The sequence below is a fragment of the Uncinocarpus reesii genome, genomic scaffold (assembly GCF_000003515.1).
Source record: "Uncinocarpus reesii 1704 scaffold_2 genomic scaffold, whole genome shotgun sequence".
Taxonomy (NCBI): Eukaryota; Fungi; Ascomycota; class Eurotiomycetes; order Onygenales; family Onygenaceae; genus Uncinocarpus; species Uncinocarpus reesii.
The window spans coordinates 2745086-2757934 of NW_003052499.1; the positions used below are offsets into that span (position 1 = coordinate 2745086).

Genomic DNA, 12849 nt, shown 5'->3' on the forward strand with positions numbered 1-12849 from the left:
GCAAGGTCAAACAATCTCGACCTCTTGCCGATATCGCAACTCCCATGAATGAGCTTTGGGAATCGTGGCCGTGACGCAAGTTGGCAGTCCTCCTGGTTCAGATAAAGAACCAGCATTTTTCCAAAACCCAGCTCGCAACAAAAATGTTTTGCAAATCCTGTGATGGTGCGGACATGCCAGAAACACCTATCTATCTACGAATTGAAATTGCGAAGCATGTAACCCCAATGCCCATAGTCTTGGTCAGTAAAGGGCGGACAACTCGCTCGGCAGACTCAAAAGTGCAGCCTAAGGATCTTCTTGAATCTTCAATCCCGCCTGAGGCGTCCAGGCACTGCGAGTTTGAAACGGGTGCTGAGCAACGGATCGTCCAATGGCCGGGAAGTTGGGGCGGTTTCACTGGCGTAGCCCCCAACACAGTTGTACAAAACACACGACCTGTAAACAGTCAGAGTATTTGCCGCGATAAACCAGTTTAGTGTCAGAATGAAAGAAGTAACGCAGCTAAGTAACTGTGGCCCTTTGAATGACAATAGCTCATTTTACTGCTTGGTCGTCCCATGTGCGCCGGATAGAAAGACATCCGTGGTAGCTGATTGAATAAGGATGTGCCGGAGCACATTAAACTGGTTAGCAAAGACCCATTAATATGAATCCTCATGCAAAGATGCGTCTTCAACGATCAGTGCCATACACCTTCGAACTGTGGTGAAAGCAACCCAAGACCTCCGTATTATTCTTGTCCACGCTCATATAGTGCTGAGAAGATGATGATCGCTGGGAATACTCAGGCCAGTCAATTCCCAAGGTAGACATCCGGTGACGTTCCATCCGATCTAGCTTCACGCAACTCGACAAAGCGGGGGCCGCAACTTGTGGTCGTTACTGCTGGATACCAAGTTCGACCACTACACGAATAGCAACTCAGTTGTAGGCCACCGGCGTATCCCACGAAAACCGCCGCAGAGCCGTAGAAATCATCCATTTGGGCAAGGAGGAGGCGCTCGGTGTATGTATGACGTTCTGGGCGCTGGGACAGATGAGCCGATCGGGAGACCCCCGCCTCGGTGAGGAGACCACTTGGAGGTTCAACCCCATCATTGTACCGCCTTTCTAGTTTGACCGTGGAGTAGGAGAAGACTGCTAAGATGAATGACACGGAGAAAGAATACAAACCCGAGAGATGAAGACATTGGATTGCCCATGCTGGTTGTGATTCAGGTGGTTCGAACTAACCCCATATGGAGGTCACGTGCTACTCTGACTAAGCGCCCTTGATTTCAACCTTCAATCATGGAGTTGATACAAGTTCAGTAGATATTGGTAACAATTTGCCTAAAGAATTACTTTCAACCCTTCGGATACTGGTCGAGCGTCAATACAACCGTAAACCAAAAAATATTACCAGTCAACTATCCGATTCGTTTTGTTCAGCAAAACTAGAGTCTTGCCCTGTCTGGAACGTCTTTCCATGCCTCGGGGAACCCAGTCGACCTTATCCATAACTCACCGGGGCCTTGGATTGAATCGGCAACTATAGCGGAAATCAATGAGGTTAGAAGAATGATGTGTGTCTTGGTAAAATTGATAGGCAAAGGGTGGAAGCTTACCCATGTTGGCGAGCTTGAGCCACATGTCACCTTTAACAGGAAATCCGTTTTTATTTTCATAAGGTTTGCAAACTTTTTCGCCGTATGCTAGAGTTCGGAGGAGTTTGACTGCATGGCCGTCCTCTTCCCTGTTTGCGAAAGCGGCTGCAAAGGTTTCTTCCCATGTTTTAACTGGTTTGTAGTTTGTGATCTCGTCGAAACGAGGTTCAGCGCAGTGTCTGGACACATAGACAAGCAGGTCCATTCGACCCTTCCACTCAAGCAGACGCTGTTTATTGTGCTGGCTTATCCACGGCTGGGATACGAAGACGGGAAGGAAAATGGAGCTGTTGACGCAATGGATGTAGAAAAAATCAAATTTCACTCTCTTCGGTGGGTTCTGCGCGGCACCGGTGTAGTATGCTAGTTGGTCAAGTTAGTACAACATCCTTTCAAAAGTAGGCGGCTGTCTAAGAAGCAAAGCATATGCCTTCTTACCAACAGCATTAATCAGTTCTGCGAGCCGTTGGTCTATCTGGTCAGGGCCGACTGTAAATTGACTTGCAACCTTCATCATTTCTTCGGGAGCACGTTTCAAGACGCCATCGAAGATTTTGTTAGAATCGGCCCAATGAGCCGAATCTCGGAGACGTGGATCCGCACGGCAATCATTTTGGAGCTCTACTAGAGTTTTCTCTCCACTGTGCCCGACACCGCCGGCCTTTTGTTCAGAGTTAACCAGAAATTCCTTGAGGCGTGCATCATGAGCAGCAGTCTGGGCAAGAGCTTCTGCAACAATTGCAGGTTGTTTGAATTCTAGGCCAAAGCCAAGGTGAATAAATGGATGAATAAGGCCTATCACACAATCAGCATATGCCCGAGAGCAGGTTCAACAAGAGTCAAAGTGAGATGGGGATACTAGCCTCCGAAAGTTCGAACAAGCATGTCATCTGCAAATTCATCGCCTTTGAATATGTACTCATCAACGACGGCCTCGACGCCTTTTGCGTCAATCTCTCGCTGAAAGAATTCTAGGAAATGAGGGTACTCTTCCCTCTTTCCGGCCAAAGCTTTGAATTCGTCCCTGTTGCTTAATTTTTTGACAATCTCTTCATTTGCAGGGCGTGCGGGTCTCTGATACTCTGCTGCCCGGCGATACGCTGCCTGCATGTCTTCTGGCGAGGCGCCAAGTGCAAAGAGCGATAAAAGGTGATGGGCTGTGTGATCTGAAGAGGCCTATCAATCTCCATTCAAGGCAAGCAACCCTTTGAATGATTTTAAAGAGTATCAAACCGAGTGAAGGGGTTTCGAAAAGCCGTAGGACCTAGGCTGGCTACCTACTATGAAATCCTGAATCATTGAAAAAGATATTGTGAACCTTCATATCCTCCTGCAAAAGTTGGCTTGCCTTTGATGCAGAGTCTGCCCTCGGGTTGCATCGGAAGACTCCAGAGTCTTCAGTAGACAACTTCACTGACCTGGCGGTAGCCATTGTCCTTCGGCCTTGTTTCGTGCAAGGGGTATTGATCAGACAAAAAGATGCTCTCGCTAACGGCGGCGATAAAGCGGTTCTCAGTTGAGGTGAGGTCACCGAATACAATAAACGGGCTGAAACAGAAGCAGTGCGAGGATGGTATATCATATGAGAAGCAATGAGCCAGGCAACTATTCTTAACCCTCTCGAAGAATCGACCTCTCATACACCTCCTTGCCGACTCTTATATCTATCCAAGCAACTTTCAAAACAGGGCGGAAGGCCGTGTTCCAGATTCTTTGGTGACTAATTGGACATTCCGTTTGCTTGGGATGTTCCAAAGCATCAACGGAGTGACGGAGTCTGTCTGCCGCCGGCCGATGCTGCCAAAATCCCGGTTTAACAGTTGCTGATTAATCTGATGTCAGGCCTCCTTGGCGCCAAGATTCGCTGTGTTTATCTGCACCTCAGAAGAACCTCAACTCATGGATTGCGAGACGAACAGCCTGTCTGCCCCTGCTAAGCCATACGACCGAAGAGCCCATTCGATTACTATAGCGGATGCTTGCTATTGAGATGTTTCTTGGTGCGGCCCAAATACAAGTTCGAGTTTCTAGCTCAGATATTGGCAACGGCAAGCCACACAGGTGTATACGAGTTCCGAGCCTAGATGAGGGAGGATTATCAATTACAGCCATGTCTGTGAGTGGCATGAAGCGTCTGGAACTATGCTCTATGCTGCTGTGCAGCGGACTTTTTGGGAGGCTCCGGAACTGACCATCCCTTCTTCGTTGACGCCCTGAGGCCCGACTTGCTAACATTGTCTGGCATTGATCGAGTTAACTTTGTAGGATTTCGTCTTATGTGTCCCGTATATCTTCATATCGAGCAGCCGCCTGCTTCATATGAAAGATTATCAATTGAGATAACTACAGTTTAACAGCACATGCACGGAAAATAAGGATATTAACTGCTAGTTGTGCTCCTTATGCAGCATACAGATTGGACAACTCGTCGTGAATCAATACTCTCTCCAATTTTTTTTTTGTTCATTTTTCCCTCCCTTTTTTGTCAAATTTTGCAAAATATTGGCACATTCTTCCTTTTTAATGAACGCAGACCTGCCATTTGGTCAACTGTCGACTGTCATGGACCGGGTGCCTTTCAGCGAGCCGAATAGTGTATGATGTGGGCCACGTTTAGATAAACACAACCCGCTCTGAAACAGGTTTTCCGATTCCTTTGTTCCTCTTGTCCTCGTCGGGAACCAGCAACTCTTCCATACCCTCTAATCGCTCTAAATTCCGCCGCTCCGGGATGGGCGGGATGTCCTGCAGGCTTCTTGGGTTGACATATCCCCACAAAAACATATCCGTATAGTGCGCCTGGAGGTTCAACCGCCGGTGAATAGACTCCTTGAGAATGATATCGTCCGGGCGCTGCAAGCAGACTCGGCTACCTGTGCGTCCCCATCCTTCAAATTGCATGATGCCGATCTCGTGAGCCGGGATATCGAAGATAGGCTGGCCTGTAAGGCGAGCAGGAGGTTGCCATTTCCACCGAACGAACATTTTGACCGCGTCCATCTTACTTGTCAATGCTGTTCGCTTTAGAGTTTTCCAAAATGCCGACAAACTCGGTTGCGATAAGAGCATTCGGCGCATTCCATCTCGACCACTTCCAGTTACCGGGTCTGTAAAGCGCATGTCCATTTTCACAAATAACAAGGTCGCAAAGAATATGTCGGCATCAGTGAAAATTTCGCGATTTTGGATCGTTCCGATTCGACGAGTGCTATCCGGAATGTCCATCACAAACCATATTTTCTTCATGACCGATTCGCATTGCTCGGGCAACGGAGTTCCGTCCTCGGCCATAATCATCCTAATTTCGTGACAAGCCATCTCGCGGAAGCAGATCATGAGGAGCCAGCGGAATGATGGGACTTTGCGATGATGCCCAACCGCTGCGCGTTGTGCGATCGGGTGTGGCCGCTGTCCTGGATCATCAATGCAAAGCTTCGAGTAGCAACGGAACGGGAAGATCTTTGCAGATTCAGGGGCACGTCGCAATGCTTGGGAAAGAATCACGGTTGTATAGCGCTGGTTGATAATATTATGGAATGGCTTGCAAATCCTATACAGGATAAGAAGTTCCTGCACGCGAAGGTGGCCTGCTAATGTGATTATCAACTCTGGCCGTTTGAGGAGCTCCTGAAATACGCTGAAACGCGGCTCACACTGCTGGTGCGCACTTGTACGGCCGTATTCTGAGGCAGTTCGAGAAAACTTCGTGATGGAAAAATGTTCCAAGGACGGAGATGGCATATCAACCTGCACTAGGTCACCGAAGCTACGATATCCATTGCTGGGTCCTCGGAACATTAATCGATGGGGACGAAAGCTTCTTGGTGTCACTTTAACGACCCGTCCACACTGGTGGGACAACCCCCGAATTACAGACGCTCCGGCATTGATGTTCGGAATTGTTCTGCCAAGCGTACCATTTCCTGGGTAGATTTGGCGTGCCCGTACTGCCTGAAGTCTTCTTTCATGATATGCTCTTTTCCTTGCTTCTGCTTCAGCCAGGAGCTGCTTGGTGACGGCTGGTAACTTTCCATCGACATTTCCTGGAAGGCTGGTATCCCTGGTTTGTATACTCGGCAAACTTGTTGCATTCCCGCAATGATTTGTTCGCAAACTGATTTGACCGTCGCTTGCAATGCGACTTGGGTTTGTCGATGATATTCCTGCGGGGCGACCGACTTGCATGTTTTGGTTAAGCCTTAAAACTGATAGGTACTGCTCAGTTGTCGCAAGCATACTGGATAATTCTTGTTGATTCACGGAGGGCATGCTAGCAGCTCTTTGCTTTGGCAATACTACTGTCAACGCAGGTTCAGGCAAGTGTTGCTCAAATGGTCGACGTCTCCGTAATACCAGGTTTTGGGTATGAACTGCAGGAGATTCCCCCTCCGTGTGGGTTTTGGGTGCAAGGGGGTTCACACTGCTGGTATGTGCATCAGCCCTCCCTTGTTCTCCCGGATCCAGGTTTAATCCTTCTGCTTGAAAACCTTGTGGCAATGCCTGACGAATGCGCATCCTGCTTCTCTGACTTTCACTCTGAAACCTGCTCTGATTCTCTTCCTCATTTCTTTGCGGAAACTCCTGGTTCGTATTGCGATCATTGTTCGATGCGTGACAATTTTGCTGAAGTCGGCTCTCTTGCTGGGCTGGTCGTTCCTCGCTTGAGATTAAAGAACTGGAGGAACGAGACGGTTGACCTTGATTACCGTGGTCCACCCTACGGCTGGTTCCACGGACACGGGGAACAGAAGCCGCTGGCATTGGTTTCTTCTTCGGTCTCTTAGGCGCCATATCAACAGTCTTTGACCTGCAGTACAGGTATGTGAGCATCAAATTTCCTCAAGATCTAAAAGATTTTGAAACCACGTTAACTTACTACCAGTGGATTCCTTTCTGCATTAGACTACTCTGTGCCTGACTGGGGTCCACCAACCTTTGATAGAAAATCCTATGGCTCAACGCAAGGACGAGTCTCAGGACGCGGTGGCGATACTAAGCTAGGCTTGCCTGGAAGATGTCTGAGGTCAGAGCAGATGTCTCAATGGCAAGTTCATAGGCACATACTAATCCAATGGGTTTCTGTTCAACTCTTAAGGCTCACTTAGAGTACCTTCGACAGGTAGGCTTTGTGTGGATCCGGAAAGTTCCCCTCTTACACAGATGTGTTCCTGTGATGATGGTTTTTATTTCCTCAACCCAACAATATTGGCAGTTTGGTTCAATAGTCTTGCTTCACCAAGGACAGAAAGAAATGGATGAGAGAATGAAGATGTTCTTGATCATAGAAGGTAAGTGGACAGAGAAAGTTGGCAAGCAATGAAAAGCTATATGCAGATCGTCCTCCTCCAACAGCACTTGGTTCCCACTCTTGAACAAAGTGAGGTGAAGTGAAGTGAAGCAAGGTGAGACGAGGTGAAGTGAAGCTAACTAGTTGATCGTGGCCTTGTTTATTTTGATACTCAGACAAACACACCACTCCGTCACGTTTTTAAAATGTAATTCGGAATACTCCGCTTACCAATGCAATTTGTGTTATGTGAGGGCGGCAAGATGATATTCCATGCTTATATTATCCCTGATGCTGGGTGGTTTGGCTTGGTTAACAATGGTATTCCCCAGCACTTTCAGCACAGGGTGCACTATTGGTTCTTGATATGGGAAAAAGAAGCATCTGATGGTGCGTTCTGCAAATGTTCGAGAAGTAACCAAGGGCTATTCTAGAACGCTGATTTCAATTAGGTGACTATCTATTGTGTGGCCTTTACAAATATACAATTAAGCATAAGTTGAACTAACGTTCGGTGACGTAGTTAGATTGTAGTAGAAACAATGGTCATATCTTGTGCTGGATAACAACTGCACTCAGTAATGATATTCAGCGGGTGTTGGGCGCCCAATTGAAAATCCTCAAAAAAAGTTTGTAAGGGGAGGGCTTGATGAAAACCGCCTTCTGTTGCCCCTTGTGGTCATACTGTGACTCATCTCATTTCATTTTTTCCCTGTTGAACAGGACTCCGCCTCACATTGGGGAGAATTGCACTCAAAAGGCAAAGAGGGGTTGAAAAATTCCAAAAAAAATACATGCATGTGGTATCCAGAACACCTTTAGAAACCTGTTGAAAGGCCACAGTAGAAAATCCAAAGTTCAACCACCCTGTGGAAAAGATACAAGTGTATATGTGAGTAAATTGTACAATGATAGGTTTCGTCAAGCGTGGAGTTGTAATCCTCGTAATCGGCGTTGAGTCTATGAAGAAGCTCATTTGCGGTTTAGCAGGCTCAGAAATTCTTCCCGGGTCTTCGCGCTTGACCTCATGCAACCGAGCATGCAGCTGGTAGTAGTGGTGCTACCGGTTTTCTGGACTCCCCGCATCACCATGCAGAGATGGCTTGACTCCATAACAACGGCAACGCCTTGGGGTTTCAGCACTTCGGCAATCGCCAATGCGACTTGCTTTGTTAATCGTTCTTGAACCTGGAGACGTCGAGAGAACATCTCCGCTAGACGAGCAAGTTTGGACAAGCCAAGGACCCTTCTATCGGGGATATAGCCAATATGCATCTAAAGCAATATTAGTGAGTTTCACCGGCATAGCAACGTAAAGGAAGGTAAATCTTACCTTTCCTGTGAACGGAACCATGTGGTGCTCGCATAGCGAAAACACTTCAATATCTTTCACAATGACAAGCTCATCATGGTCTTCATGGAATACAGCGCCATTAACTAGATCCCGAACATTCTCCTCATATCCCTTGGTAAAATAAAGCATTGCCTTGGCATATCGCTCTGGGGTTCCAAGCAATCCTTCACGTTCTGGATCTTCGCCAATGCATTCAAATATAGTCCTCACAGCGCCTGCAAGCTTTTGAATTCTTTGTTCTGTCTCTTCAGGAGTAGACTCGAGTCGCGCTCTGGTTCCAATACCTTGTGAAGGGGAAAGCGAATGTTAGTGATATTCTCTGAAAAGCGAGGGGGATCAATTTACTAGGCCAGCTGAGCCCGTCGAAATCTATTGGCGGATTTAGGGTGTATGGGCTCGCAGGTCGACTGAGAAGTGGAGTGGGGACCATGTGGTCTCTTGGATCTCGTGGGGGCTCGCTGATGTTTCGCTTCGCATCTGTGCTGCCATCAAGCTGTTTGCTTAGACCGCGGCCACTGTCCCTACTTTCAATGGCATCGGTCACGGTGGTCCGTATCGGTAGTGAGATGCCGTTGTCCCGGATCTCTTCGTCAGAAATCTGTGTTCGCGCAAATGAAGTTTGTATAGACGAATTGAGGCTGTCTCTCTCTCGTTTTCTGCTCGGCATACGATCCGAAACACCTCCATTAATCAAATAGGAAGGAATTGCGGATTTGGGCTTCGGGCCTAGTGGTGGTGAAGTCTCAGATCCCATGGCGAACGTCGTCCAAAAGGCAGTACGGCGAAAAGGGGTTAAAGGTATTGCCCGGAGCAACGGGGATATGGGTTGAAGAGACGATTATAATGAGCAAGCCAGCATCCAATCCTATGTTTTATAATAGTGATCACTTCGTTGACCAGAGCAAACACCCAGCGTTGGAGTCGCAGAGCTGAGATTGCGGGATCCCAGCAGGAAAATTGCCAGTCGGGATTAGATAAGCAGCTGATAAGGCGCAAACCTTAATCCATATCGGGGAAGTTTAACTACCCCGCAGGCGCTAGCCTCTTTGGTCGTTAGGGGCGTCAGCTGCTACCTGGATGACTCAGCAGAGATATCAAATTCCTGTTTCAGAAGCGGAAGGCTGGTTGATCGCTTACTTCGTGAGGCACTCGGGCGGCTTTGCATACTTCCTCTCCAGGACCGAGGATACAGAGACCCAGAGCTTAGAGTGGGTTGCATTCGCTGGTATTGGGCGTGACGTGCTTGGCGCTTGATCAATACGGAGAAGATACAAGAAAGCTGCTCAGTTAATTCGCTTCTTCATCTGGATATAGTACAGGCCCTGTTGTAGTTTATTATGATTGTCCAATTCAGCCAGGGATCTCGCACCCGCTTAGATTGTAAAATCATCGACTTGAATTTCACGTTTCCAGTTCCTCCGTGGGCACGTCCTCCATATCCTTCCCAACAATCGCATCCGCCACTTTCCAGACTTGAAGCAGATTGTCTTCAGCGGCAGAGCAGAGAACCCAAGGATCGTTAAGATTCCAGCTGAAATCGGAAATACGGTTGGTGTGGCCACCATGTACAAACAGTCTGTAACAGCAATATGATTAGTGCCACCGCTTGGATTGATACACAGGGTGTAGAAAGACTTACAACTCTGGCGGACCATCTTGGGAGTCTTCTTGCGTTTGCTCTTCGCCCGCTCGACTAAGATCCCAGAACATTATCCTCCGGTCGTAGCTCGCACTTGCCAAGACCGCTTCTTCAAATGGATGCCACGCTAAAGTAGTAACCGAATCTTGATGGCATTCTAAGGCATGGAGCTTGGATTTCAAATTTCGTAAATCCCATAGGCCGATGCTTTTATCCGCAGAGCCTGTGGCGAGTACCGTTTCTGCCGCGGGATTGAAAGCGATAGAATTGATTGCATCTTTATGTTGGCCCGTAGCTGATGCAGCAGATCGCGATGTGTCGGGTTCACGAATATCCAAAATTTGGAGAGTGATATCGTCGGATACCGTGCCAATAAGAGATGAGTGTAGCGGGTGGTATTGGACGTCGTTTACAATCGAGGAATGGTGTGTATATGTCCGCACAGGTTTCAAAGCCCTATTCCCTTTGGTGTATTGGGTAAGGTCCCTAGAAGGTGTTAGAACGCGTTTGGAGCTAAGCAACATTGATCGCACGAACCAGAGCCGAACGGTTTCGTCTTCACTACCAGTCGCAAGATGCCCCGCGCTATGCGGGCTCCAACTTAGACCAAATCCTTCCTTTGTGTGCCCGAGCAATTCCAATTCGGGATTGACGGTGCCAGTAGGTAGGCTGGGATGTTTAGAGCGGTCCCAAATCATAACCCTTCCATCGGTGCACATGGTACCAATTATATTCGGGTTTTGCGGTTGGTATCGCGCCTTGTTCACTTCTCCTTTATGGTCAATCTTTTGCACGATATGAAATTTGACTTCCATGGGAGCTTTTTGGGACCCCGCGCCTCCATATCCTCCGATTTCTCCTTTCTCATCATCGTAGTCCTCCGCGTCGGGGGTTCGTGGGTTTGGTAGTTGCACATGGGCAATCTGTAAGTAGTTTTGCGCGTCATTCGAGGTATGAGTGCCAATCAACAGACGATGTGTTGAATATGGTTTGTCAGGGATTCTAAATCGACGATGAGCGTATTCGATTTTGTTTCGAAGCGGGGTTCATGAACGTACTCTTGTTTATCTGGCAGCCATTGAGTGGTGAGAGTAGGCCACTCTAACGCTGTACTCAAGATCATATCATACAGAAACGGAGCATTTTTCTTCCATGTTTTGTATTCTGATTCAAATTTAGCTTCCAATCCGGTTTTATCCATCAGTAAACGGCGTTGATTACCTTCATTAATGATCTTCTCCTCCGAGATTTCTTCCTCTTGTTCTTCAGTGACACCTGTTGCACGCGTTTAGTGGCTATGGCTGGTTTCCTCAAGGTCAATCAAGCTTACTCGGATCGTAGTCCTCCATGGCACTATTTTCAATCTTGCAATAGTTTTAAGGTATGGTCTCAAAATAGGCACGCGCGCTGAAAAACCGGGGAAGGAATTGAAACTAGAGACTCACTTGTCTTCAGAAGCACGACATGAGAGCTCTTCGAATCACGATCGTACCGCGTGAATCGATTGGGCTTATGTCAGCAAAGCTATCCCTTGGCAGTGTCATGTGACTGATAGCCGGACTTTAGATAAACCGGTTTACATTCTTTACGCAGTTGAATAATTAAGGTATTTCCCCAGTTGATGCAGGTATCCAGTTGGCGCCATGCCGGTAGGACTGGTCTCTTGGTCTGTCATAAGTGTATTAATATATAGCTATACATGTGACATCTGCCACTGGGGAAGAGGTGATGTCCCACCACGAAGCCTGGATTTTAAACGCCAACTTCGCACTTTGCAAACCTGCCACCTGGAAATTTAATTACCATGGAGCCCGAATGCTCGCTGAGTGATTTCTTCTGGGTCAGCGAGGGAGCCAATTGCTATGTCTATGAGGTAAATCCTCTCATAGTAGTAAAGGTTCCTAAAGCCGGGGAAGAAGAGAGAGAGCAATTCCGCAAAGAGATTAAGATCTTCGACATCATCTCACGCCATCCTCCCTCTCCTTATGTGATAACCTGCTTCTTGCATACTGATGATTGTATCTTTCTCGAGTATATGAGAGACATCTGCCTCTCCTAGCGAATTCAACAGAATCACACACGGGACCACAAGACAATGCGGGTTACCAGTGTGGAGAAATCAGAACCACTCCATCTGCGAAAGACATGGATGAACGACCTCTCCCATGGTTTCACTTTCCTCGAGTCCCTGAACCTTGCGCACGGTGATCTCAGACCCGAGAATGTTCTGCTTGACCGCAACCGCCTTAAGCTTTCCGATTTTGACAGCACGGCAGAGATTGGATCAGAATTCGAAGCGTGCATTGCCCCATACGGACGACTCCTTTGTAGTGAAGGCGGGGCCTATCAGGGAACTGCGGGCTTCCTTGGTCCACGAACAGAGCAGTTTGCTCTTGGATCGTTATTCTACCTGATAAATTATGGTTTTGAGGTTTACGGTGACCAATGCTTCGGCGACGATCCCTCTGGTAAGGAGCATGGGCCTGTTGTCTTGGATCTGCTACAAAAGATGATATTTCCGGAGCTGAACCGGGAGCCAGAGATCGACTCCATAATCAGGAGGTGCTGGTACGGTGAATATAAGACAGTGGCCGAATTGGCAATGGATACAGAAAAACTGTGCTGCAGTATTGGTGATGTTTCCAAAGGCAAGATTGAAAGTGCTAAGTGTTCAGCAGCAATATCTGCTAGTGACTTCTCATTACAAAGGAAATTCTGCCGGGATTTAGTCAACAGCGGGATCCCTAAAACACTCTCTTTGCGGAACCCTCGAGATCTTCGGCTTCCCATGAAGCGCAGGCATATTTGTTGGGACTTACTCCGGGAGTAAGACATTGATTATGTTTACAGGGACATGACAGATAAATTTCTTTACTACTTTGTCAATCCTAGAACCCAGCAAGACCATTGACAAGCTACC

At 47.7% G+C, this 12849-nt stretch overlaps 5 protein-coding genes across 5 annotated transcripts; 1 reads left to right on the forward strand and 4 right to left on the reverse strand.

The window, feature by feature from the left end:
* Window positions 1-1439: 1439 nt before the first annotated feature.
* UREG_03908 (uncharacterized protein) lies at window positions 1440-3081 on the reverse strand (the record flags this gene model as incomplete). The annotated part of the gene is made up of 5 exons (XM_002544345.1): window positions 1440-1534; window positions 1611-2012; window positions 2088-2310; window positions 2529-2815; window positions 2931-3081. 5 exons carry the CDS (start codon window positions 3079-3081, stop codon window positions 1440-1442), a joined length of 1158 nt encoding a protein of 385 aa, XP_002544391.1.
* A 1181-nt stretch (window positions 3082-4262) lies between these two features.
* On the reverse strand, window positions 4263-6440 carry UREG_03909 (uncharacterized protein; the record flags this gene model as incomplete). The annotated part of the gene is made up of 1 exon (XM_002544346.1): window positions 4263-6440. One exon carries the CDS (start codon window positions 6438-6440, stop codon window positions 4263-4265), a length of 2178 nt encoding a protein of 725 aa, XP_002544392.1.
* A 1468-nt stretch (window positions 6441-7908) lies between these two features.
* Window positions 7909-9044, reverse strand: UREG_03910 (GTP cyclohydrolase I; the record flags this gene model as incomplete). Its single annotated transcript, XM_002544347.1, has 3 exons — window positions 7909-8211; window positions 8270-8574; window positions 8636-9044. 3 exons carry the CDS (start codon window positions 9042-9044, stop codon window positions 7909-7911), a joined length of 1017 nt encoding a protein of 338 aa, XP_002544393.1.
* A 647-nt stretch (window positions 9045-9691) lies between these two features.
* UREG_03911 (chromatin assembly factor 1 subunit C) lies at window positions 9692-11278 on the reverse strand (the record flags this gene model as incomplete). Its single annotated transcript, XM_002544348.1, has 4 exons — window positions 9692-9866; window positions 9930-10931; window positions 10988-11204; window positions 11260-11278. 4 exons carry the CDS (start codon window positions 11276-11278, stop codon window positions 9692-9694), a joined length of 1413 nt encoding a protein of 470 aa, XP_002544394.1.
* Window positions 11279-12024: 746 nt separating this feature from the next.
* UREG_03912 (uncharacterized protein) lies at window positions 12025-12759 on the forward strand (the record flags this gene model as incomplete). The annotated part of the gene is made up of 1 exon (XM_002544349.1): window positions 12025-12759. The coding sequence occupies one exon, from the start codon at window positions 12025-12027 to the stop codon at window positions 12757-12759; it is 735 nt and encodes a 244-aa protein (XP_002544395.1).
* Between the last annotated feature and the right edge of the window lie 90 nt (window positions 12760-12849).